The sequence below is a fragment of the Macaca mulatta genome, chromosome 12 (genome assembly GCF_049350105.2).
Source record: "Macaca mulatta isolate MMU2019108-1 chromosome 12, T2T-MMU8v2.0, whole genome shotgun sequence".
NCBI lineage: Eukaryota > Metazoa > Chordata > Mammalia > Primates > Cercopithecidae > Macaca > Macaca mulatta.
Genome location: NC_133417.1, coordinates 110,792,168 through 110,819,333, shown reverse-complemented (window position 1 = coordinate 110,819,333; position 27,166 = coordinate 110,792,168). Strand labels below are relative to the sequence as shown.

The 27,166-nt window shown below is 40.6% G+C and overlaps 1 protein-coding gene across 4 annotated transcripts in view; it reads right to left on the bottom strand.

The window, feature by feature from the left end:
* The window catches only part of PARD3B (par-3 family cell polarity regulator beta), a 1,090,519-nt gene that overhangs the window by 55,618 nt on the left and 1,007,735 nt on the right, over nucleotides 1-27,166 (bottom strand). For all 4 annotated transcript variants that reach the window (XR_013402125.1, XM_015110772.3, XM_015110773.3 and 1 more), the window contains one exon: nucleotides 16,794-16,873. Coding sequence is in view for 3 of the 4 variants with exons in the window: in XM_015110772.3 (XP_014966258.3) it covers nucleotides 16,794-16,873 (80 nt within the window). In the remaining variant the exon portion in view is untranslated. The remainder of the gene's footprint in view (nucleotides 1-16,793; nucleotides 16,874-27,166) is intronic.

Below are 27,166 nucleotides of genomic sequence, written 5' to 3'. Positions count from 1 at the left end.
GTTTCTGAGGAGCACACTTAGAGTTCTGATCACCTAGATCTGAGGAACACAGGAAGGCATGCTCCAGGAGATGGAGGGTGTGTGTGTCAGTTCAACAGGCATGCCTTGCTCACATGGCAGAGGCTTCCAGCAGCTGGCAGAGCATCAAGGAGAAGAGCATATATTTTGCAAGAGGAAGTGCCATTTTGAGAAAAAAGTCCATTTGGATGATCTTGACTATTCCCAGGACCCTAAACACCTGGTGCAGTATCACATTCCAAGAACCCAGGTCAGAAAGCTTCAGGACACTTAGTATCCTGACATAGGGCATAATATCAGTGAGAGCAAGATGCAGATTGATTCTGGTTGACGTGTGCCAATGAACTACACGGACATCTTCCGCAATATTTGTCTGAAGCCATTCAGCATGGGTGTCTAGACCACCATGTATTTTTTAGTTATAACAATATCACAGTCAGTTGATATTGCTTGAAACTATATTATAAAATCACATTACTACTTAAAATGATATGTATGTTCAAAGCATTCCTGCTGTAGAAGTGCCAAAATAAATGAAATAATAACATGATTAGAAGAAAGTATGGATATTTCATAATGAGAGATAATGTTTTGCATATAAAAAGCAAAAAATTATAAGGCAAAAATGAAAGATTTAACATATAAAAATTAGAAATTTATATTACCATAAAGATAGCTTAAGTTAAACTTGAATAATTTTAAATATGTCAAAGTGTTAATGCCCTTAATATATGAAAGGCTCCAGGAAATCAAGAAAACAAAGATAAACACCTAGACAGAAATGACATGCAAACAGATAGGCTACAACAAACAAACAAAAAAGGATTCTAATAAACATATGAGAAAAATTAAACCTCGCTAAGAGTAAAGGAATTACAAATTAAAATAGTTTGTGATCATAATTGTTACTTTTTAACCTATTAAATTGACAGAGGTTTTCAAAAATGATTTATAGTCAGTGCTGGTAGGGATGTAAATTAGTACAACCTTTTTGGAGGTCAATCTGGCAATATACATCAGAAACTTTAAAAATATTCACATTCTTTGACCTGGTAATTACATGCTAGGAATTTATCCTGTAGCTTGTTTGACTTATGACACACACTTTTTGTTCTAAGAAGATGAGCCTAAGCATCTTAATTGAACTGGATGTGATTGATCCAGTTTTACAGGCTTCATAGATACAAGGCTAGTGTCTTAGCATAAAGACCTGATGCTAAGGTGAGACTGTGAAGACACATGACCAGGGCCATCAGACAAATCCCTGAGTCTGGCCAAATTTTTACTGTTCATAATTGAAGCAAAGATGGCATGTTGAAATCCATGTAGAACTTTACCTTGCCTGGGTCTATAGCCACGATCCTAGGTAAAGTCACAGCACACACTCAAACCATCATTGTTCATTAATGGGCATTTTTGAGTCAGGCACCTCAGTACCAAGTTTAATTTTCCAGAGGCTTTCCTAATCCCAAGAGTGTCCCAGAGGTGCTGCTGTATTTCAGTGATGTTCTGAGCACGGGCTTGACAGAAAATGAACTTGTCAAAGACGTTACATCATTTTGATACATTGCATATTTGAGTAAAACAAAGAGAAACCAGAAATACATTCTTCTAGAGTTATTCTCTTGGGTTGCTCTGTTGGTGCTATTGGTATTCATTGTGTTGTTCCATACAAGACAGGACCAATTCACAGAGCACCTACTCCAATAATAAAGTGAAGGCATTAGGATTGTCTGGAGCAGCTTACTAATCTCACATATTTTCTCTCATAAGAGGCAACTAAGACCGATCTGCTTTGACCCGGGGCCTTCACACTTCCTCAGTTGTGGCAGCAGACTGTCCCCACACCCCCATCACTGCAGCACTTCTGTCCACTACGGTCCTTATCCAAGTATCTGTGCTTCCTGGCTTGAGGCTTCTGTTACCAGTACACTGAATAGAAAGAAGTGCTGGGGAGTTGATATCTTAGGAGCAACCCTTAACCAATGACAAATGGGACCAAAAGTTAAGTACCTCAACATTCTTGCCCCCAGGTGGGGCAAGGTGTGAGTGTCTTCCCTACCATCTACAGAAGAACCCAGCGGAATTGACAGCCCTCCTTCCCTCTTGCCTGCAGAGGTAATCTGCTCATTAATGTCCTCTGTACTGGCCTTCTTCCCTTCTCTTCCTCACTCTGCTTCCAATGCTTCCTGGGATCACTTCCCAAATACAATCACTTGCACTCAAATCCCTTTCTCAGAGTCTGCTACTCAGGGGTGGGGAGAAGACCTGCCTAGGACACTAAAATGAGGACTTTTTAACTTTTGAATTGATACTAGAAAATTATGAGAATGTCCACTACTCTTTGTTACTGTTATTGCTACTAAAACAGTAGTATAGGCCGGGTGCGGTGGCTCACGCCTGTAATCCCAGCACTTTGGGAGGCTGAGGCCAGTGGATCACGAGGTCAGGAGATTGAGACCATCCTGGCTAACATGGTGAAACCCTGTCTCTACTAAAAATACAAAAAAAAAAAAAATTAGCCAGGTGTGGTGGCGGGCACCTGTCATCCCAGCTACTTGGGAGTCTGAGGCAGGAGAATGGTGTGAATCTGGAAGGCAGAGCTTGCACTGAGCTGAGATCCCACCACCGTACTCCAGCCTGTGCAACGGAGAGAGACTCCGTCTCAAAAAAAATATATATATATAGACACACACACACACACACACATATTATTAAATATACATACTGATACTTCCTGAGCCATTTGAGAGTAAATTGGATACTTGTTCCTCTTTACCCTTTAATATTTTAGTGCATATTTCTGAACAAAGATATTCTGTTTTATAAGCTCAGTACAGATATCAAAACGGTTTCCACTGTTTCTTCTTACCCTCATCCTTATGCTTCATGGAGTCAGAGCTATGCTTAGTCACATGGTGCCAGAAGACATTAAGTCACCAATTCTTCCTACTTGAGAAAAATATCATTTCCAGAATGAAATTACAAAGACAGTGATAGATAAGCCTTTACTGTCAATAGAAGCAGTGAAGACATGTCACAGCCACAGAAGGATGTCCAGGTTTTTGCAGTCTGCACTGTCGACCTGCCTTTATTGGTACTTTCTGAGTATGAGACTCTGTGGCTTATGACACCATCACCCCGATATGCCCTGGGGTCTTTCGCTCAGTTTTCATGAATACACATTTGTCTAATATCCTGGATCAGCCACTGCAATTCCCATCCATGTTGAGACATCTCTACACATTTCAGTGGTCTCCAGGAAGTCTGAAAGGTACCTCAAATCTAACATGTCCCAAAGCTTAATCATGATCTCTCCCCGCCAAACCTAGTCCTCTCTTTGCCTTGTCTCCTGGGAAGTGGGACCAGCACCCGTGCTGCTGTGCGTGGATCCATTTCTAACACCTGGCTTCACTTACCCTTCAAACCCCCACATGCAATCCATCATCGAGGTTCATCAGCTCCTCCCACTTTTCTCCAATTCTGCTTTCATCACCATCACCCTTGTACACACTATCAACATCTGTCCCTGGAACGACGGCAAAATCCTCTGGCTGGTCTGCTTCACTCCAGCATCTCTCCAAATGATTCTCTACCTTGCAGCTAGACAAACATTCTGGATCACAAATCCGACCATATCATCTTTCTGCTTAAAACCCCGCAAAGGTTTCTAGTCTTTGAATAAGTTCACATGTCCTTCACTTGACCACTCATGGTCTGACTGCTATCTCCCTTTCCTGCTCAATTCCCACAGTCTTCGTTCTAGTCACACAGCTTTCTATCAGTCTGTTCATTACGTGTTCTCCTACATGAGGCCTCTGCACATGCTGTTCTCTTTCTGGAATATTCCTTATTTATTGTCTCAAATCTCCGTCAGATCATAACTGGTGTCTCCCTCCCTTCTTGATTTGGTGCAATTTCACATTCTATTTTCTGGAATCACATATCTCTCTCTTTTTTTGGTAATGGGCAGAGTTACAATTTTATGTTTTGTTTGTGACTGCAGAATTACTATCTTCTCCACTAGAGTATGAACTTCACAGGACAGAAACTGTGTCTGTGGGGCTTACCATGGTATCCTCAGGGCCTACAGAGTGTATTGAACTTAGTAGGTCATGAATAAATAGCTGTTAAATGCAGGAATAAGGAGAGTAGATGACTTTCCTAGCCCATCTGTTTGGGCTAATAAGTTGTGCACATTGCTCTGACTGAACTGTTTCACTTTTTTTAATTGGATAAGAAGTAACCAGAAAAAGGACTGAGGAATTCAAGTTGTTGACAAGATGGTAACATAAGTGACTTGTCTATAACCGACCCACAGAAGGCAGAGTCATCATATTATCTTGGCCACATTACAGATACCACATCCGGAAATCACTCCTATAAAACACTGGCTAGAAATTGTCTTATATATGGACCTGATTTTGATGTTGGACAAAGCTGTAAAAGGGTGTTTGTTGCACATTTAACATAAATTGTCAAAGGCACCAACATATCAATGGAAAGTGACCAAGAAGCCTGATACTAACTCCATCCTGATTTTATATGACTGTTTCCAGGAAAAAAACTTCACTGTGGCAAATTCCTTCTCAAAATAGCTCAACATGCTTATTTTCCATCTTAAACCTCTGCTGTAACAATTATAGCTCTTTCCAGTGCCTTGTAAAACCCAGGCTGTCAGACACTATCATTTCTGGAAAAGGGTCTGTGTTTGCCTCAGCCACATGTAAGCAGTTAGTGGGCAGAAGTCTTATCTGAGCAGTCACCACCCTGTCTTCACTTTCAAGCAATGACCAAGTTGAAAGGGTACTAATGATGGCCCAGAGTGTACTGTTGGTGGAGAATGGCCAGTGAGAATCGCCAGGTTCCTACCTAGTTAACATGTCATTCCATGTTCGGCCATAAGGGTCAGTTCTGATTGCAGAGTGGGGCAACCCTCTGTTGAGACAAGCCCTGGCTACTTCTGTCTAGGCTTAATTAGAGACTTGGAATAGAAGCAGGAACATGTTCTGGAGGCTGCTGTTTTTGTACCAACCCCTCTCACATTTGTATCAAAAATGTTTGCCTTTGCTGGAAATGATGGAGCTGGACCAAGGTGTTTCCTGGCAGAATGACTGAGGTCGTGGGACCTGTGTCACATGAGATCCAGGGCACAGATGGGCTCGGGTGGCACCACCATGGTAATTGGCTGCCAAAGCTCTCTTCTCTGGACTTGAGGCAGCAGAGTCAGTAGAAGCCATGCTTCCGCAGTTGTCTGGCATTTGCGTCTCAGCCATGTCCCTTAAGGATGTGCCAGAACTACACTGTGAAAGAACCAACAATAGTTTCCTGGCTGCAAAAACTGCTGAAGTGGAACCAACTGGTTTATATGTATATATATTTAACTCACTAGCATAACACAGAGGCAGTCTTTAAGCAAAAAAGCACCATTTAAAAGATTTCGGCTAGAAGGAAGTGGGTGTTTGAATTTGCTAAGGAGAGTTCTGTGATTCAGTGGTTGCTGTTCTTAGTCATTCTGAATGCCTATTAGGGGTTTTTTTTCATTGAAATGCTCATTGTAATATACACTGCAGTGATTTAGGGTGGGATCAGAGCAGTGAGGACTGCCTCAGGAAAGGATGGTCATGTAATGTGTCTCTCCTACCTGTTTACAACCAGCCTAGTACCAGACACCTTGAAGCAGCACAAAGCCCAGAGATTTCAGAGGTAGAAGGTACTGAACTGACTCCAAAACCTATCACTAGTTCTGTGTGCAATCTTAGCCACACCTCTTTGCATCTCCCAGCCTTGGTTTCTTCATCCATAAAATCGGGATGATAATATTTATATCAGGATCGTTACAGGAAATAAATGAGGTGACATATTTAAAGTACTTGCCAGAGTTCTTGGAGCATAATACGGGCTCAACAAATGTTAACTCCTTCCCCTTGCCCTGTTCTGAGTGTTCTGTGGAGGAGCAGTGCAGAGTGCAATCTAAGGGCTGGGGACCTGGTCCATGCACATGGTCTGTGCAGCCCTAGGGGGCGCCACTCACATCTCTATTTATGTTCCCAACAGGGACAGAATAATTGTAAGGAAGAGGCAGCTATATTGTTTCTACTTTGGGAAAACTTAGCACAGTGATACAAAAATAAAAACTGTGTGATTCAAAAGTGTTTTTTTTTCTCTATTTTCCATAAATTCCTTACTATTTTCTTGTATTTTATTACTTTTTTTTTAATAACCTGTAGATTTTGATATTTTCCATTTTCTCTGGAACCTTAGAAGATGTTCACAATGGTTTTTTGTCCTTGCAATAGTTTTCTGAGAATGATGGTTTATGTTCTCACTTATAGGTGGGAATTGAACAATAAGAGCACTTGGTTACAGTAAGGGGTACATCACTCACTGGGGCCTGTCGTGGGGTGGGGGATTGGGGGGAGGGATAGCATTAGGAGATATACCTAATGAAAATGACGAGTTAATGGGTGCAGCACACCAACATGGCACATGTATACATATACAACAAACCTGCACATTGTGCACATGTACCCTAGAACTTAAAGTGTAATAATAATTAAAAAGAAAGATGTTCACAATGAACACGGGCTATTCGTCATATGGTCTAAGATATCTCCCATCTCGTGAACTCACATGACTTATGAAAACAGATGATGTAAGCATTCCAACCTCTCCTTAAATTGCCAACATTAGTCATGTGGGGTCAAGTGAAATTAAAAAGGCCTTGGAAACCAGAGTCCTGGGTTTGAATTCTGATTCTGATTCTGTGACTTTAAGGATACATTTTTTTCTTTTATTAAAGAAGCATCATGTGACTCCTGCCCAGCTGGACAGTGAGGATAAAATGAGACAAGGCATGTAAAATGCACAGACATAGCAGGCACGCAATATGTTTTACAACCTCTGCCTTGCCTTGATTATTCTTAGTTTTATTTTCTTTTTAAATACAATCAACTAGGAATAAACATGACACCTTTGAAACAATTTGCATGCAGATCTTGGTATATAAAAATGGAAAATAAACCTAGTGATTTTACTGTTAATTATTCCTATTGAATAATATCATGTATTCATGCATTTGGTGAGGCACTAACGTTTTATTCAAGATGCTTATGTATTTCAGTGATATAATGTCATTTTAAGTAATCATAAAGCACAGGCCTCACACACATACAAATCAGATGCTGTAATAAATTAATATACTTCATTTATTCATAGTGTCTCTGTCTATAGTAGGTTGATACTAGGACACGTATATACAGCAAACCCAGGAACTTGCATCAAGGGACAGTGCAAATGGCTGGAGTCAGAGAAGACAGGAGGAGGTAGGTGCAGAATGACAGTGTGCATCGTGCAAAACGGTACAGCACTGTCAAGAAAATCACCACCATAATTCCAGGGCAATGAGCATTTGGAGGCAGATGGCGGAATGGCAATAAGATAGGAAAACATCAAGAACTACCAAGGATTATGAGAAATGAGATATAGAGCAATACTCTAAGCAGATGCCTAGGCACAAAACAACCTTCTTTTCTTTTGGCTGGAGAAGTAGGAAATAAATGCTAAAACTCCCTTTAATATGTGCAGGAGGGAAAACATGCAAGTCAGCTTACCAAGCTTAATAGATTTCATGTCCAAGGTAATGTCAGATTTGGCACTCTTGAAAGAGCAGGCATATACTCTTCCTCTCGAAAGAGTACTTAGTTAACAAATGTGTAGCAGTTTGGAACTTTCTATGGAAAATGAGAGAAAAAGTAAAAATCTATATAATTTAATGTATGTGGTTCAAGATTCAGTTAAAACTACTTTGGGGACATCACTACTGTAATGGGTCTTAACATGTTTTAAATCACTAATATTCAGTTAAACTCATAATGGAGGCCTTCGACTGAATAATTAATATCAAATATTCTAACTGGCATCAAGGATATATTGGCTACAAGGAAATGATGAAAAGTTTGATTAAAATGGACTTTTATCTGAGGAACTAAGTGACATAAAAATGAGGTGGCAGTAGCATTAACCCCCTGATCTCAGCTGTTTGGCATCTTAAAGTGATATTACATGCTAGGGCTTTCTGCATTTTCAGGAAGTTTGAGTTGACAATGGAGACATCTTAATCTCACAAAGAATTAAATCGCTGCTAATTCATCATTTTGTCCTCGGCATTAAGACTGAGGTAGTATCACGGGGCCATTCAAACAGGCAGCTGATTCTACTGGGAAGGGGAAGTAGAGACTAGATTTTTCAGCATAGGGAATCTTAAGAGAAAGGATGAAAAAGCTTAATTTGGTGGCATAAAAGAGCTTCACTGATTTTCAAAAGGCAGTAAACTGCATCACATGTAGATGTGGAAGATATGATCTAGATAAGTTCCTCAGCTCATCTTAGTATTCCTGCAAAGTCAGAGCAGCAATCTTAGGGACAAACACTGCAAGGTAGCTTTGCACAGTGAGGAAGGCTCTTCAGGTAGGGTTGCACCACCAGGAAAGTGTCAAAATCACTGGCCATGATTCACAGTGTCTATTAATAAATGAAGTGTGACGGCCTCAAACTCTGGTAGAACATTCCAACCACTGGCATGACTGCAGGGAGCAGTACATATATGCTCATGAAGCATCTTATTTGACAAGCTGACCTTGTCGCACAGAGACGTACTTGTCATACAGAGAAGTTGGGCAGCATGGAGACTTTGTCAACTTTTACACACCCACTCAAACCTCTACCCACACCCAGACAAGCACTTACACACCTATTGACCTAATGTTCTGATTGCTCAACTTTTCATTGAACACTCTGGAGTACTATCTAGATTAGCTTCAGCCAAAGCCCAGTACTGTGGCATTGCTGGAAATCTGCAGAACTTGAATGTCACCGCCAGTGATTTAGCAAGCTCGATAAAATAGTGCAACGCTGGCAAAGGAAGATGCAGTAACAGTGAGTGAAGCAGAAGTTCACTGGAGAAGAGAACAAGAGAAATCTGAGAGGGAAACCATCTTTAAGGAGTGAGGTAAATGACAGAAAAGAATGTTGAGGACACCCAGCCAAAATGCTTTTGGGATAACCAAAGATAGTAGACAGCATGCTTGTTGCAAGTTTCAGAGTTACCCGTGCACTTGTGATTGGAGTCTTCCTGATGGGCATAAGTAGACAAGAAGACTGTGACCAATAAAATGAACCAACTGAAACAAAGTGGAAGCATGCTCTTATGGCGTATTTCTTCTGAAATGAATACAATCGTACCCAATGTGAAAACACCGGGAAGGTACTTAGAAAGCAAATTCATTATGGGTTCCTAGGAAGCAAGCATTAGCTGCTTGCTCCTTCTAAAGTTGCTCTTTCTCTTCAAACTCTGCTTTAGTATATTGCTTCCCATTGCACAGCCAAGTTGAAAGCTGCTTGAGATGTTCAGAGAGACCTTTTTTTCTCCCAAGTAACTTATGTAATACAAGTTATAGAAATATCAAGGACTGGAGGCGAACATGGCCCGAGCAGGCCTTTGTCCCTCATCAGCCTCAGGAAAGGGAGTCTTTCTCTCCACAGGACTGCTCATGCAGCACTCACTAGGAAATTTATTGTCATCTTTTTTCTTCTGGGGAGATATTTCTAATCTTAAAGAACTAAAGTACCAATTTGCAGACACTGTTTTTTCATCTCTCAGGAGTGTTCTAACAAAACAGGATTCTCTTTTTGGTAGGCAAAGTATATTGCTTAATGTTCATCTAGCAATTACACATTAAACTGTTCATATTTCAAACAAAGGGCCCAAGGGAACTGAAAAAAGAATTGATTTTTATGACAGCATTACAGAGACGGTTGAAAGGCATTACTTAACCTGTATATTAGGAATGTTCTGTGTCATATACAAAGATGAAGAAGTCACAGTCCCTGTCCTCAAAGGCACTTACATTTTAGTAAGAAATACAAACAGGTGAGCAAATAACATAAGGGAATATGATAGGTGCAGAGTACGGATTAAACTCTGAACTTCATAACCTTAGCCAAAATGCTTAAAATGTATACACTCGCAGCCAGACTGTTTGGGTTCAAATCCCAACTCTGCCATATTTTAGCTGTTGAACTTGGGCAAGTTTATTTAACCTCTCTCTGCCTGTGACCTTCCCTATGAAATGGGGATAATTATCAGGTTGCTGCTGAGTCACAGGGTTGCTGTGAGCTTTGTCAGTCAGAAGATGCAAAGCATTTAGAACTGTGCCTTGTACATAGTAAGTGCTCACTAGGGATGAACTATTTAGAAGTCTGGGCTGGGTGTGGTGGCTCCCTCCTGTAAGCCCAGCACTTTGGGAGGCCAAGGCAGGTGGATCACTTGAGGTCAGAAGTTCAAGACCAGCCTGGCCAACATGGTGAAACCCTGCCTCTACTAAAAATACAAAAATTAGCCGGGCGTGGTGGTGCACGCCGTAATCCTAGCTACTTGGGAGTCTGAGGCACAAGAATTGCTTGAACCCAGGAGGTGGAGGTTGCAGTGAGCCGAGATCGCACCACTGCACTCCAGCCTGGGCGACAGAGTGAGACTCCATCTCAAAAAAAAAAACAAAGAAGTCTGGACTTCTATTGATTTCAGAGAAAAGATACATTCTCATGAAACATCATTACTTATATTGGAAAACAGCACTCTAAAACAAACTGTCAAAAAAGCTTTGGCGAATTTCTTTCTCATAACTTCCTTGTATATAAAGAAAATCTATTCTTGGCTAGGTGTAGTGGTTCACGCCTATAATCCCAGCACTTTGGGAGGCTGAGGCAAGCTGATTGTTTAAACTCAGGAGTTCGAGACCAGCCTGGGCAACTTGGCAAAACCTTGCCTTTACAAAAAAATGCAAAATTTAGCTGGGTGTGGTGGTATGTGCCTGTAGTCCCAGCTACCCTGGAGGCTGAGGTTGGAAAATGCTTGAGCCTGGGAGGCAGATGTTGCAGTGAGCTGAGATTGTACCACTGTACTCCAGCATGGGCAACAGATGAGATCAGACCGTCCAGCAAGACTTGGGTATAGGAGTAGGTATTGCTCCAGTGGTGGGGCCCATACTTAGGCCTCCACCTGGGTAGAGGAAACAAAACAAAAACCAAAAAAACTATTCTCATCTGCATAGCAATGTATTGACTCTACTGTATACATGGCTTTATGTTAGGTTCTGGGTGTAACAAGTGATGGGTATAAAACAAAGTCTCCTATTTCAAGGAATTTATAGTTCAGTGGGGTGGAAAGGGGCAGTGGAGAATAATAACCTAATTCAGGGTGTTTTTAGGGTACTGGGAAGGTGCTAACCAAATGTTATGGAAGTTTAAAGGAAGAAGAGCCAAGGAAGACGGCACGGGTTTTGGCAGGGGGACTCGGAGGCGCCTTAGAGGCAGAGGGAGGGGTATATCAAACAGGTGGCTGTAACTGGAGTCACAACAGTGGGATATGAATGTCAGGCACTTTTGGAATCATCATCATAGAGATGGGCCTTGAATTGGCAGGAATGGAGGAGATGGCACAGAGAGAATCCACATGGAGCAAAAGGTGGGAAGCAGAATCTGGTGGAAGTATTAGTGGTATGGTCAGAAGCCTGGGGCAAGAGGCTATAGTGTGAGTGTGTTGAGTGGAAATAGAACCAACAGGTATAGGCCACTTTTTCTTAGGAAATGTGGGAAAAGGAGCGTTGACCAAGGGTCTTTGTTTTTCTCTGACATACAAGAGTCAATTTATTGGGGTAGTCCTGCCACCTGAGTTCTGCTGAGGTATAAGTCCTGGTAGTTGCATGTTCAGCACTGCCCGGACCTGAGATAATAGGATTATCTTAGTAGTATCTCTGGATCTCTCCCACCAGCAAATAGGGTGCTGCTGTCATGCCATGTCTGCCCTGGGAGCCAAAGCATCATGCTCCACCTTCCTAGTTAACTCACCCTGGGTATGGCCTCCACTACTGGAGCAGTGCCTACTCCTGCACCCAAGTCTTGCTGGACAGGAGCCCTGGCCTCTTGCCTAGAGCCGAGTCAGCATCCTGTATCTGTTATAATCCCCTTCTCCATAGCACTGCTGTCTACTATCATGCCCATTAGCTCAGCTTATCGTTCAAATCACAGTAGATTGCTATGTTCTCTTGCACTTGACCTTCCAGACCACTGGTCTTTCCTGAGTCGGCGAATCCTTCAGCTTCAGTGAGTTCCCCCGGCATATCCCTATGCAGGTGCTCCTTCCTCTTCTCCATACAGTAGGGACTCCTGGCAAACTGTGCTACTGAGGTTGTGCATCTACAATGTAGGCAGGGGAAGGAAAGCAACTGCCAAGAGGATTTAAGATGCTACTGAGAGAGGGTAGTTGGTGGCTCAAGGTCCTTAAGAAGCCAGGGAGAATGAGCTCTGGTGTGTGGGTGTGCCTCATTACAGGAAGGCACACTTTGTCCCCAGAAATAAAAAAGAGCTAACAATAAAAAATCCTTCAATGCACTACACAGGCTTTTTGCTGAGGGTTTTGCTTGTATTATTATATTTAATACTCATACCAGCACTATAAGGAGGCTCTATTATCATCTCCAATTTGCAGATTAGAAAACAGAGTCTGGAGCAATTCCATCACTGCCCAAGGCCACACAAGTGGTAAGTGATGAAGGTGGGGCTATAACCATGGCCTGACTCCGAGCTCAGGCCCTCAGTGTGTCCCCTTGGGAAGTGTGTGTGAGTGAAGAAGCAGGAGTCTGAGCTGCGGGAGCAGAAGTTGAGGGGCTAATGTTGAATGCCTCAAGGTCGTAAAGGAAAGGAAGTGAGGTCACCTCCAGAGACTGGGCTTGGGGAGTTTAGTCATCTTTGTAGAACTTAACGGGAGTAGAAAGGGTTGGAATGGCCACTGTGGGATAGTCAGGGGAGTTGACAACATGACTACAAACAATGCTGGACGCCAGCAGGGACCCAGCTGCGCTGCATAATGTGAATTTTGTAGTGGAACCCATGAATGCACTTTTACAAGTCTCTCCAGCAACCTTTCGCCGCCCACGCACATAGGACCACAGAAGAGCTGCAGTGCCTTTTGCTCACTCCCTAGGATTCCACACTTGATTCTAAGTCCGGAAGAGCAACATCATGTGCTGATGCACGGAGCCATCTGCAGAGAGGGGGATAATAGGATCCCACGGGGCCAGGTGGGAATGATGGAGCTTGAGATGGGAAGGGTGGAGAGTTCACTGCTGAAGGGACTGACTGCAAGGAGGCCTGCGAAATCAGAATGGGACCTGGGAGAATTGTGAGCGGCTGGCAGGCTGGAGTGAAAAAGGAGCCATTTGCAAAAACACAGACTTCGATGTTCGCACATCATAGCAGCCTAGGAAACAGCCATTTCCCTGCTCACCTAGGGTGAGTAATAATTTGTGTCAGGCAAGAATAAAGGAATGCTGATTTCATTCTGTTTACTATCAGGAAAACTGGGGGCTGTTCAGGCTGGTAAAACATTGGCCCCTGTACAGGTCTGGTGTTTACGAACGAGGTTGTATTACAACCACACTCTGCTTTCCAAAACAGTACCCTCAGGAGAAAAGAAGTGAAGTCATTTTTCTTAGGAGGCAGAAGATTTAACATTGCTTAACAATAACACTTAACATCGCTTAGCCCTTAGCCTTAGGCAACCTCATAACTACCAAGTGCTGGGAATTGTCTTTTTCCTGTGCTGGCCAGCGTTCTGGCTTTATTTTGTGAAATGTCATTGAGCCTGGCAGCGGGCTGCATGGTCCCGCTTTAAAGATGACAAGAGTTCCATGAAAGCACTTGAGGGTGCCCCTTGACCAGAGCTGCTCACCTACGCCATGCGCTGTGGGGCATTTTCTCTCTGTGTCGATGACTCCAAATTTGGCATAGAAATCAATGTTATTGAATTGTTTCTAAAAACTACTGTGAAGCATTGCACAAACAACATAGGAACCCAATCAGTCAGTGGCATATTAAGTTCCCTATAAGGTTGGCCACCGACTTCCTATAGATGGATTTATTCCTATTTTTAATTAAAAATTTAACTCCATAAATATTTCAAAGCTCCCTGCCTCTGTGAATGAAGAGGGATCCGGTGCCTACCGAGATGTGCTCGCCTCACTCTCCTGGCAGAAGGAGACAGCAGTGGAGCTGGTGTGATTCAATTAAGTGGACAGTAAAATCTCCAGGGGGAAAGACAAGAAACCCAGGGTAAATGTCACTGGCACTCAGAGCAGCATCTGCATACCTTTTCAGAAGTCAGCAGTGCGTCTCTGGCCTCTGCTTTCTGCATCTCATTAGTTGAATTTGGAGCCCCCACCCATGGATCAGGGCACAGTGCCTGGGAGGGAGCTTCACATCTCCTCTTTAGATGTTGTGTTGCAGCGTCCCCATTTAAAAGCCACTGCTAGGGGTCCCCCTCGCATTTAGCTGAGCCTTATTTATTCTCCACCACGGCTGCCTCTGGTTGCCAGGTAGCTGCAAAGGTTTTTTGCACGTGCAACTAATTGTTCTCACTATTGTGTACGTGGGTGAGTGAACTTTTTGCCAAAATTATTTCCAGTTTGAGATGCTTCCCTTTCAGCTACAGTTTTATTCTGGGGCTGGCAGGATTTTGTCAATTCATACCTTCATAAAGAGCCATAAACAGCATAAATGTATTACCTTTCTCAGAAAACCCCCACCGGTGTTTAATCCTAAAATATACTTGTTTAGAGTCAGTCATGAGTGAGCATTTCAGGGATTAGTGCAAATAAACAAGACTTGGAAATTCAGAAGACTTTACGTTAACAATTACACACAGAAGCATTGGTTGCACTACCGTAAAAGGCTGATTTGCTTGACTCCTTTACTCTAACAGTAGAGTCCTAAGGATGGACTGGGACTGTGCCTCCAGTTTCCATATTCTCAGGGCCTGGCACATACTAGGTGATCACCAGATACATGGTGAATGAATGAATGAGTGACATTTATAGAATTTTAAATGCTATTTCTGTGCTTTTGAATTGTACCCAAAACTCCATTTCTGCACTCTGAGTGCAGATTGGTCAGGAAGATTTTAAACTGTTTCCAGTTTTCCTTTTTTTATTCTCTCTCATAAGAACATTCTATTTTCCATCTGCATTAACCGCAATTTCCATATACTTCAACAGTGAAAGCCGGAAATCTTATATGTAAAACAAATTTTTGGAAACCGCTTCCATTTTTAAAATGAAAGAAAATGTAACTGTCTCTTGGGGATGATTCCCCATTCCTTGGGGGAATGGTTCTAGGACTGCACCTCCCCCACCCCAGCCCCCGACCTCAGATACCAGAATCCACAGATGCTCAAGTCCTTGATATAAAATGGAATCGTATTACTATATAACCTATGCACATCTTTCCATACACGTTATATCATCCCTAGATTACTTATAATATTGAGTACAATGTAAAGGCTATGCAAATAGTTGTTATACTGTACGGTTTAGGGAATAATGACATGGGAAAAAAGTTTGTACATGATCAGTACCATTGTAACTGTGTTTTTTTCTTGGATATTTTCCATCTGAGGTTGATTGAATCCATGAATGTGAAACCCATAGATACGGAAGGCCAATTGTACTAAGCCAAGGAAGATAGAAACAGGACGCTACTTACAAATGAGAAAAACTTATTAGACAACATCTCTTAAAGAAAAAACAGGAAGATAAATAAAATATAACTTTATAAAAGCTTTAAAAATACTGTATTTTCGGTGTCCTGCCTAATCAGGACAAAACTGCTTCTCTTCTAGATTTGAGATTTCACAACTTTTGAAAATAACGTACTATTTATAAGAGCAGATGGTCACTTTGGCTTTGCTCACTGTAATGTTCAGGGTGTTCGTTTTGTAAGATCACACACAGAGGTACAGTCAACATACAATGTCAAACAGTCACTCCATCTCTGAGCTGGCACTTTAATAGCTCAGCTTTGATGAAAAAGAAGCTCTACTTGGAGTCTTTCCCCCGCCCCTTTAAAAGGCAATATTTGAAAACATTGCAGCTTTCAGCCTGGCATTAACCTGTCTTTGTTTCTCTTTTGGATGCATTAATTCTCACACTCTCCTCACCTAACTCCCATTGTAGCTGGACTGCATGCACTCTCGGAAAAGCTGTTTCTTTGTCATGTGCTACTGATAGCAAACTAAAACTCCCCTTCATCTCACCAATAACAGCACAAGCTTTCGAGAACCGTATCTCATTTTCAAGGGTGTCTAGTTACAGTATGAGTGGATCATGTCAGGCCAGGGTGGCCCAGCAAACTTTCCCCATGCAGTTGTTTCTTTCCCCCACTGGGTCTGTGCTTCTCAGCAATATTTGCTTACTGCCTTGAGAACAAGGTCAGATTCTAAACCAGGCAAAGAACACCTTCCCAAGTTCACATTTCTCTCCTGCTTCTTAACACCCACATGAAACTTCAAGGTTAAGACTGGTCCGCCATTCCTCATGGGTAACTCTTAGGACAGAGGATTTACTATTTGATTGTCTCTAAGCTTGGTGCAGGATGTTCGATACCATTTTTATAGCAATGGCTTAGGATTTCCATTTAGTATCCAGTATTCTTGCTGACATGTTCAATGGCAATGATATACTATTTTCTCCCCTTAAAAATAACCCACAAGTATTTCAATTATTAGCACATTTGTGAAGATGGAACTAGGACTGCAGCAGACGGCAGCAAGGCAACATTATAACATATTCCCTATTTCAAAGCCAGATTTCTATTTCATGTAGACTTCTCTAAAGACTTCATTTGTAGGTGAGCTGGAGATGGGAGACCCCTCCGTGATCTACCTGGGTAAGGATGCGTACTGCCTCTCCATCCCTTCAAAGCGGAGGTTGTGTGCATTCCCATCTGGACCCTTTCCAGGCACCTGTGGAGAGAAAAGTAATTAGAGATGAAGATCCATTATACACCCTGGTTACTGACAATGCATCTCGAAATTATAATCAGTGCACAAATGCTGTTGCCGCCTGCCAAAAATCAACCACGGAGAAGCAAGCAAGAACTCTGCATTGCTATAGGAATTGATGATCAAGCCACAAACATGGTATTTAACAACAAAGTCACTTCTTTCAAAAAAGGGTCACTGTCAAACTGATTCCCTCATGTCCCCACACCAGGAATATTCTGTAGGCTGCTAGACCATTTTCTTCTTCTTTTTTTTTTAAACCGAATTTACTTTTAAAAATAGTTTTAGGTTTACAGAAACATTGAACAGGTAGTATAGAGACTTCCCATACGTCCTGTACCCAGTTTCCCTCCTACTACTAGCTGACATTACTTTGGCACATTTCTTACAATTAATGAATCAATATTGATATATTGTTAACTAAAGTCTATAGTTTATTTAGATTTTTAACTAATGCTATTTTTCTGTCCCTGGATCCCATCCAGTATGTTACATTTAGTTTTCACGCCATTATAGTTCCTCTTGGCTGTGAAAAGACCGTATTTTTAAAAGCACCTTTTCTGGCTGGGTGCGGTGGCTCACACCTGCAATCCCAGCACTTTGTTGGGAGGTCAAGGGGGGGCGGATCACCTGAGGTCAGGAGTTTGAGACCAGACTGGCCAACATGGTGAAACCCCGTCTCTGCTAAAAATAGAAAAATTAGCCAGGTGTGGTGGTGCACACCTGTAGTCTCAGTTACTCAGGAGGCTGAGGCAGGAGAATCGCTTGAACCCGGAAGGCAGAAGTTGTAGTGAGCCCACATAGTGCTACTGCACTTCAGTCTGGGTGACATAATGAGACTTTGTCTCAAATAATAAATAAACAAACAAATAAATAAAAGTACCTTTTCCATAAAACCCTTCTTTACTAACCGGGGTTGCTGACAATCAACTGTCTACTCCACAGCATCCATGATGCCCCCTCGGGCCACCCTGAACCTCAGTCCTCTGTCTTATGAATGGCCACACATAAGTGATGAACTGTTTTCTATCTAGTGTTAGTCTTTATTGTTTTTGTCTCTTCCTCTGTACTTCCTGTGTTTACCTTTCTTGGAGTCTTTTCCATCAGCCTCTGAGATCCTAAAGGGCAGTGACTGGCCCCAGTAGGTTTTCAATACTGTGTGTTAGCTTCTTGAATGAAAAGATATTATATCTCATCCCTCTGTAGCTATCATACCAACTAAAATCAGGATGAACACGGAACAGGCATTTAAAAGTACTTATTGACTGATTGATTCCCCATCTGTTCACCTCAAAACACCCGGCATCACATGGACCACTCATGTGCTTGCTTTTGTTCTTGGGTATCCCTCACACAGGGGCACGGAAGGAGTAAATAGAAAACTTGGACTATCAGGTGGGAAGGAAGAGATTTTGCCAGTTAGCACAGGAAGTAACAGTGTCAAGGTGAGTAGGGAAAATTTTTCTAGCTGGTACTCAACCACCTGGAAGTTATTTTCTTCTTACCAAAAGTGCCAGCTCTCCATAAAACCACCATTCCATCCCAGCTTGTGCAGACTGTGTATATGGGGTTGGGGATATGGTGAGAGATGTTGCAAAGCAAGTACACACGTGCACTTAGATTAAGAAAGACTATTCTTGGCGTTTAATTATTGTGGGAGGACCTTTAGAGTGTGTCCTGTAAAACCTCTTTATATTTCATCAATAGGTGGAACAGGAGACACTGGGGTTATCTGAGAGGGCAAGAGTCCAGTGAGCTACTACGTAGGTAGGGATGAAGACTGTACATCTTCAAAGCAATCACAGACAGAGAGATTGAGAATTCTCTGCACTAGGATAAAAGCCTTGGTTTAAATTTCTGAACTTTCTACCAAAACCAGAGGCATGGATGATGACAGACAGGGGATAAAAACAATAGAAAAGGAAGAAGTGAAGGACAAACATTGTCCTCACCCATTCCTACCTAAGGTTTGCTTTCTTGTGTTTTTAAACGGTTTCTTATGGAAAGAGAATTTCTGCAAGTATCAATACTATGCTGAGGTTATTAATTGTGGTTGCTGGAAAATCACTATGCTTAAGTATCTATAGTATACCTCTGGATATTCCAACGGAGCTTTTTCTTGTAGCTATAAAGTTCCAAGTTAATAGTTTTAGCACTGTTATCCAGAACTGTCCTGGCATAATGATAATAGCAGTCAGTGTTCTGTTGCCTTGAGGAGACCACATGCCTGTTACTGTTCTGGTGCCTCAAGGAACAGATTATGTGTGTGTATATATATACACACACACATATAATTATATGTATTTTTAATATATGGTTATGTATATATACATACAAATATACATATAAATATTAAAATATACATAAAATATACATATATAAATATGCATATATGTATATTTGCATGTATATACATATATGTTTATATATAGTATACATACACCCATCTATTAAATATACCCAATAGCATATAACATTGTAAGAAACGTAAGGTGATCCTTATTCTTAAGGAATTTTCTGTCTTGTTGGGAAAACAGCATTCAAAATGAAATAATCAAAGAATGAAAGAGGACAATGTAACATCAAGTGCCATTCAGGATGTTAGCAGCAGCAGCACAGGTGAGGCCTGGAGGTGTCAGGAAAAACTTCACGGAAGTACCAGAACTTGGACCAGGCTTCAAAAGATAGGCAGCATGCTTGTACATAAAAAATTATTCTGTCCTTCACTAATCGTGTGTATCTTTGTATGTTTCTCCATTGAAACTGCAACATCATTAATGCAGTCATTCACTGTATTCAAAGCAATGAAGAAATCCAGCGGGTCTTCTCATGGAAACAGGCCTGCAAACAAGTATGGTACAATGAGATCACTGTAGAAGTCTGAGGAAGGAGGCACTGGGAGTCTGCAGGCACAAATTCCAAAGTCCACCTGGGAGAGTTGAAGACAGCGTCATACGGGTGTTGAAGCGTCATCTCAAACCTGAGGATGAATGAGGAGGAGTTTTTCTGAGGCAGAAGGGTGTAGGAGTAGTGGGATAAGCCATTCAAGTAAAGAGCACAGAAGTGAAACACCATGGAGGCATAACAAAAGGACTGTATCTTCAGGGAATTTGAAGATTTTGCAAAGGTGGAAACGGTGTGAAGAAAAGAAAACTATTAGCTGGTAACTATACTACTGTTGCTACTGCTGTGGCTATTACTGTTACCGCCACCACTGCAATTTTTAAAAAGCAACTAGTTTCTAGATCAGTTTTAGGTTCACAAAAAAATTAAGAAGGTGGTATATAGATTTCCATATAGTCCCACCCCTATGCATGCATAGCCTCCTTCATTACCCGCATGCCCACCAGTGTGCTACAACTGTTGCAACTCACTAACCTACACTGATACATTATAATCACTCATAGCCCATAGTTTACATTAGGGCTCTCTCTAGGTGTTACTCATTCTATGGGTTTGGACGAATGTATAATGGCATGCATTCATCATTACAGTACCATACAGAGAATTTTCAAGGCCCTAAACATCTTAAGTGCTCTGCCTATTCATCACTCCTTCCCCCAAGTCCTGGTAACCAATGATCTTTTTACTCTCTTCATAGTCAATTCCAGAGTGTGATATAGTTGGTATCATACACTATGCAGTCTTTTCAGATCGGCTTCTTTTACTTAGTAATATGCATTTAAGTTTCCTCCATGCTTTTTCATGGCTTGATAGCTCATTTCTTTCCAAGGCTAAGTAATATTCCAGGGTCCAGATGTAGCACTGTTTATTTAGTCATTCACCTACTAAAATACATCTTGGTTGCCTCCAACTTTTGGCAATTATGAATAAAGATGTAAACATTTATGTGCAGGTTTTTGTATGGATGTCAGTTTTCAACTCCTTTGGGTAAATACTAAGGAAGGCGATTGCTGGATCATATCGTGAGACTATGTTTAGTTTTGCAAGAAACCACCTAACTGTCTTCCAAAGTGGTGATACCATTTTGAATTCCCACCAGACTTCAATGAATAAGAGTTCCTGGTGTTCCACTTCCTTGTCAGCATTTGGTATGGTCAGTGTTCCCAGTTGTAGCCATTCTAACAGGTGTGTAGTCACATCTCATTGTTGTTTTGCCATTTCCTTGATGACATGTGATGTGGAACATCTTTTCACATGCTTATTTGCCATATGTATATCTTCTTTGGTGAGGGATCCGCTGAAGTCTTTGGCCCATTTTTTATTTAGGTTGTTTTCTTACTGTTGAGTTTTAAGATTTCTTTCTATATTTTGGATACTTCATTATCAGATGTGTCTTTTGCAAACTTTTTCTCTGAATCTGTAGCTTCTCTCATTCTCTTGAAGTGTCTTCCACAGAGCAAAAATTTTTAATTTTAATAAAGTTCAACATATTTTATCTTCCACAGATCATGCCTTTGCTCTTATATCTAAAAAATCATCATCAAACCCTAGGTCACCTAGATTTTCTTGTATATTATCTTCTGAGAATTTATAGTTTTTAAGATTATTCTTGCCATAACTTGGAGGGTTCAGTGGAGGTCTGAGCCAGAGATTGTAAGAGCATAAACTAGAGGCTTTTTCAAAGGATGAAGACAAGAGAGTGTCATTAGGAATTCAAAGAGGTAAGATCAATAGGATTGACTGTGGATTAAAGGGACTGATGTATTTAGAATAATGCCCAAGTTTCTGAGCTTAACAACTATATGGTTTTGGTAATATTCACCAAAACAGGAATAAATGAAGAACAGATTTTGGAGTAGAGGTAGGAGGGAATATTTAGACATATTAAACTTGACTTGGGACATTCAATGGAGATGTCTGATAGTTGAGTATAATGGTTTGCAACTTAGAGAAGTCTGGACTAGAGATGTAGCATTGGAAAATGTTCAGCATACAGATGGTACCTGAAAGCTTGGAAAAGAATGCCCAGGAAGAGTCTATAGGGACCAAATAAAGGACAAGACATGCAATGAGGAGAGGAACACTAATACTATTCTTAGGAACACCGTCATTTAAGGGGCAGGCCAAAAACACTGAACCCAGGAGGAAGTCTGAGAAAAAGTAGTTGGTTCAGAAGAAAACCAGGAAAATGTTTTATTGTTGAAACCAAGAAAGGAATTCCATTAAGGGAGTGGTCAACAGTGTCAAAACAGTCAAGAGCTTCAGTAAGACAGGGACTGTGTGTTCGTGCACTTCACCCAATCCACCCTTCTTGTGGAGTGTCACCTTGAATTACAGAGCCTGGAAAGCTACAAACTACCTTTCTCTGGATTCCCTTGCAGCCAATGTACTGGCATGATTTAAGTTAGGCCATAACATTTGGGAAATAGAATTGAGGCAGTGGCCATATTTCCACAGTTTATTATGGCAAGAATGACTAAATGAGAGAGATGCTTGGTTTTCCTGTGGCAGCTTTAGCAGCTGTAATGTTGCTAGTTTTGGGGGTGAAATGTAACTTTTATAGTTGGTCTTAGAATTGGTGGCAGGAGAGGTGGCTTTCTGATGGTGGCATCTTCCTAATCATGGTGGCTCCCGATATGCAACTCTGCAGTCTAAAATTTCCTACATAGAAATAGCAACAACTCCCCGGTAGCTCAGTTCTGGAGTGTGGCTTGGAAAATTATTCCTGAAAGCTTATCCAAGAATTTTTCTCTTTAACCTCCCTTATGGTTCTATAAGCTCATTACTATGGTGTAATAAATGTATTCTTTCTTAAGCTACAGTAGATGTTGTTCTCTGCAACTGAACAGAGACTACTATAAAATCTGCAAAAATATTTTTTGGAATCGGCAATGAGATGGTGATTGGTGCTTTACTGAGAGTGATTTCAGTGGATTGATGGGGAGAGAAAGCTAGACTCTATGGTGCTGAAAACCCTTCTAGTTTTCTAATAAACAAACAACCACTGATTGTACTGCCTTATGCTGTCACGCTTATGGAATGGGATTAATACTTTCAAATATGTAAACATGTGTTAGTGTCTCATAGGTGGAGTAACATGTGAAGTACCATAAGACAGAGGTGAGAAAAAGTTCTCTCCCTCGGGGATTCAATGTTAGTTAATGAAAATGATGGGGATACATTTCTGTTCCATTATTTAAAAAAAATAGATTTAATCATTTTTTTCTCCCTTATATGATTATTGTGGAAAACCACCCCAACATGTTCTCTGTTAACATTTATAAACACATACGTATTTTATTTTTATTTTATTTATTTATTTATTTATTTATTTATTTATTTATTTATTTATTTATTTTGAGATGGAGTCTCGCTCTGTCGCCCAGGCTCGAGTGCAGTGGCACTATCTCGGCTCACTGCAAGCTCCGCTTCCCGGGTTCACTCCATTCTCCAGCCTCAGCCTCCCGAGTAGCTGCAACTACAGGCACTCACCACCATGCCCAGCTAATTATTTTGTATTTTCAGTAGAGACGGGGTTTCACCATGTTAGCCAGGATGGTCTTGATCTCCTGACCTCGTGATCTGCCTGCCTCGGCCTCCCAAAGTGCTGGGATTACAGGCGTGAGCCACCGCGCCGGCCCCACATACATATTTTAATAGCATGTAGAGCTGTTTTCTTATCTGTTTATTATTGACAGTTTTGTATGTCATTGAATATATTTTAAAACATGATTTTTAATGGCCATATAATATCCCATTATATGGATAAATCATAATTCATGTAATCTCCTATAATCTGATGAATTTTTAATATTCTAGTTAGAACTGGTGGCAATATAGATTAGCGTGTTGGGTACAAATATTCTTGCAAAGAGCTGCAAATGGAGGATAGGAAATTGGAGATAGAGGGTTGCTAAAGGGAAGCCAGTTTTAAGAAGTTGTGGTTAAGTCCTTAGGAAGTCAGACGACTTGAAGAGGGAGTGAGGGAGAGAAAACAGACACAGGCATTTATAAGCTCACTTCTCATTTTTCTCTGTGCTCAACAAGGCTCAGAAATATTCCTGCTTGAAGAACTCCTTATTAGGTAATTTCCCTCATCACAAAAAAATAAGGTCAGCAGCTTTGATCCAATTAATTTTTTTTAATCCCTTTATCTTACTTGGTATCATGCAAGGTTTTTTCTTCTTCTTTTTAATGTAATGACCTAAATATGTATCTGATAGAAACAATCTTGACTTAAGCCATAACAGAAATCTAGCCTTTTACACAACAGTGTAACGTTAGAACTTACGCCTAGATTTGGGGCATGTTTATCTTTCTTTTACTGATATAGCTCAGGAAGTGAAACTTCAGAGAGCTTATTCAAAACAACTTAAAGCGCTCATACCTCGCTGCGCCTTGCACGTGGTGACCCTCTTTGGCTGGATTATGACAGCCTGTGACAAGCCTATCAGGAGGGCTTGGTGTTTGGAAGGAACGTTGAATTAAGGTGCTTTTAGTCCATGGGAGTTCCCCCAATTTCATTCACTCAGTGCCTGCTGCCGGCTGGGGTAAGAGCCTTGTTAAAATAAAGCTATTAGTCTTTTCTCTACAAAAGCAAAGAGCTTGCTGCTTACATTCAGGGTTCCTTAAATTAGTATGTATTTGTAGCCTGGCATTGCTGGAATCAGCAGTTTCATCAAGCAATATCCTAAAGAGGCCATTTAACCTCCCAATATTCCCCATTTATAGATTAATGGCAGAGGAGAAGATATAATGCCTTTTCAAACAGTTTTAAACAATTCATTAAAAATAAAAGAATAAATTACACAAGATTTTTCTGCAAATGTCTGCTGATGAAAAGTGGAAACAATTCAAAATTAACATGTTTTCCAGTTTCTACAGGTTAGGACACATTTTTGCCAATGTTGTAATTTATGTCCTCTAAGCCAATTTTCCTCAGGAAATTTAAAAGCTGCTGTGCTGGGAGAGGCCAAAGTTGCAATACGGCTTATTCACCTATATATAACATCCTCATTTACAAATATGTCTTAGATCCATTACAAAAAAATGAGTTTCATGCTGCCAGACACATCATAAGATTAAGATGCAAAGTATAAAAATTTAGATGCCATTTTAGGAAACGTGCCTTTCATTTCAAGTTGGTATCATGACAGATATTTTGGAGCAGTGTTCCACATTTCCAAAAGCTTTCTTCTAATTCCATTGCTCTTACCTAGTTATAGATTTGGCTGGAAGATGTTTAAAGGAATCAATACAATAAAAACTTCTAAAAAGTTATAAACTTGGATTTCAGCATCTTCTAATATTAAGACATTTTGCTAAAATGCTATATGTTTCTAGGGGAACTAAGGGAAATGCTCTATTTAAACAAAAGGAAGCTCATCAAAATAGGATGTTTAATTATTTATCTTCGGCAATATGTGGTATATTATGCTGAGCTACGTATTTACAAATGTGTTATCCAGAGAGGCGAAAGAACACACACTCATTCAAACTATTGTTTCTGAAGTGTTTGTTTTCTGTAATTTGATTTCAGTAATTTTGTCAAATAACTGGGTATTCAGCTTATAGACTAGTCTAGAACATCTGTTAGTTTAAAAAATACAGCAAGTAAAGTATTTTAAAAATAATTCTTGGATAAGTCTTTTAACGATTCTGTGCCTACATTTTCCTTCCTTGTAACATGTCAGGGTTAAAACAGACATCCTGGAAGTCCCTTCTAACCTGTGCACATTTATAAAAATTATCTTGCATCATTTCCACATTTATGTTGACCACTAACACCTCATTAATACAGTAACTGTGTGTAGACACATGATGATTTTATAGCAGAATGACAAAGAGAGCAAAGCAATCTGCAAAGTATGAAATTATAAAGTATTTATTGGGATTTAAGCATGAAATCTTATGGCAGCACCATCCAAGTACTAGCTGCATGTACACTGGGCTATGGCATCTTAATAACCTGAACTGTCTCTGTTATGATTGTCTTAGCAGAAAATAAAATCAGACATCTCCTTCCAGCTCTGTTTGTGTCTGGGCCTAAGATACAGTTACCATAGAAACTATGATTGTGGATACAATTTTACAAATTTGGCTTCATCTATCAGATGCACTTTGTGTGTGTATGTGTGTGTATGTGCACGTGTGCGTATGTGCCTTGCCAGTAAGCTCGAAGAGCAAACTCTGGTTCTATGTCTTTAATTAAAGAGCCAGACACCATTCCTCATTTCCTATCCCCCATCTGTCTACCTACAAATAGAGAGATTGTAACACTGGCTAAAATGTAAACTCATACTTGAAAAAAGACAAAGGTCTGATGAAAAGAAAAAGGCATTAGGAAAAGCATTTCCTAAGAAATCTGTCACCTGTCCTATATTCTCCAGGAGCAGAGTAAACAGGAATTTGATATAACCTTAGTGACATTAATCACTAGATGCTAATATCTAATACTTACTAAATTTGGTTTCTAATTGTTCCATGGATGTATTCCATGAGTCATTCACTCCTTGCTGTTTTGTTTTATTGTACACTCTGTGACAGTGTTATTCACTCATCCCAAAAGAGACAATGCTAACCCTCAAAATAGATTCAATTCTTAAATGATATACTAGTTCATATTATTTCTTATACTATCCCTTTTAGCTGATAAACTCTATAAAGCATATTCATTGACCAAGCTCTCTAGCATATTTTAGGTATACTTCCATTTATAAAGATTAAACATAGACATAAAATATTCAGCTTTTCCAAATGTTTCTTTTTTCTATTTCAGCCAGTGGGCAAGTTCTGGTCACTTCCATTTACAATTACTAGAAAGAACAGACTCTCTAGGACACTCCACTATCAAGTATCATGAGTTGCAATCAATGCCATCATTTCCATCTCTGCCTCATTTCACACATGAGGAAATGAGAGTTCAGAGATCATCAAGAGACTTGCCTAAGGGTCACACAGTGGCAAAGTCAGGATTTGAACTGAGATGTGTCTGACCCCAAAGCAACATTTTGCCCCCCACAATGCTGCTCATATATTGGCGGTGATCATTATAGTTATTGTCACTCTGTTTCCTAAATGAAGAACTGAGATGAAGGACTAGAAAGTTGAAACGAACCTATGGTGGTGATGCGATGGGACGTGTGAAAGTGTCTCCGACTGTCTGCAAGTCTTCTCAATGTGTTTGTGGTCTTCCTAGCCATATCACTGAACTCCAATGGCCTAGTAATATTTATTTCTTATAGCTGGAGGCATTAATATTTGTGTAGATACTAATTTTTTGGTATAGCAAAAGTGTTTCCTAATAAAGAGATATGTGTTATGAAAATAGCCTGGTTTGGCCGGGCGCGG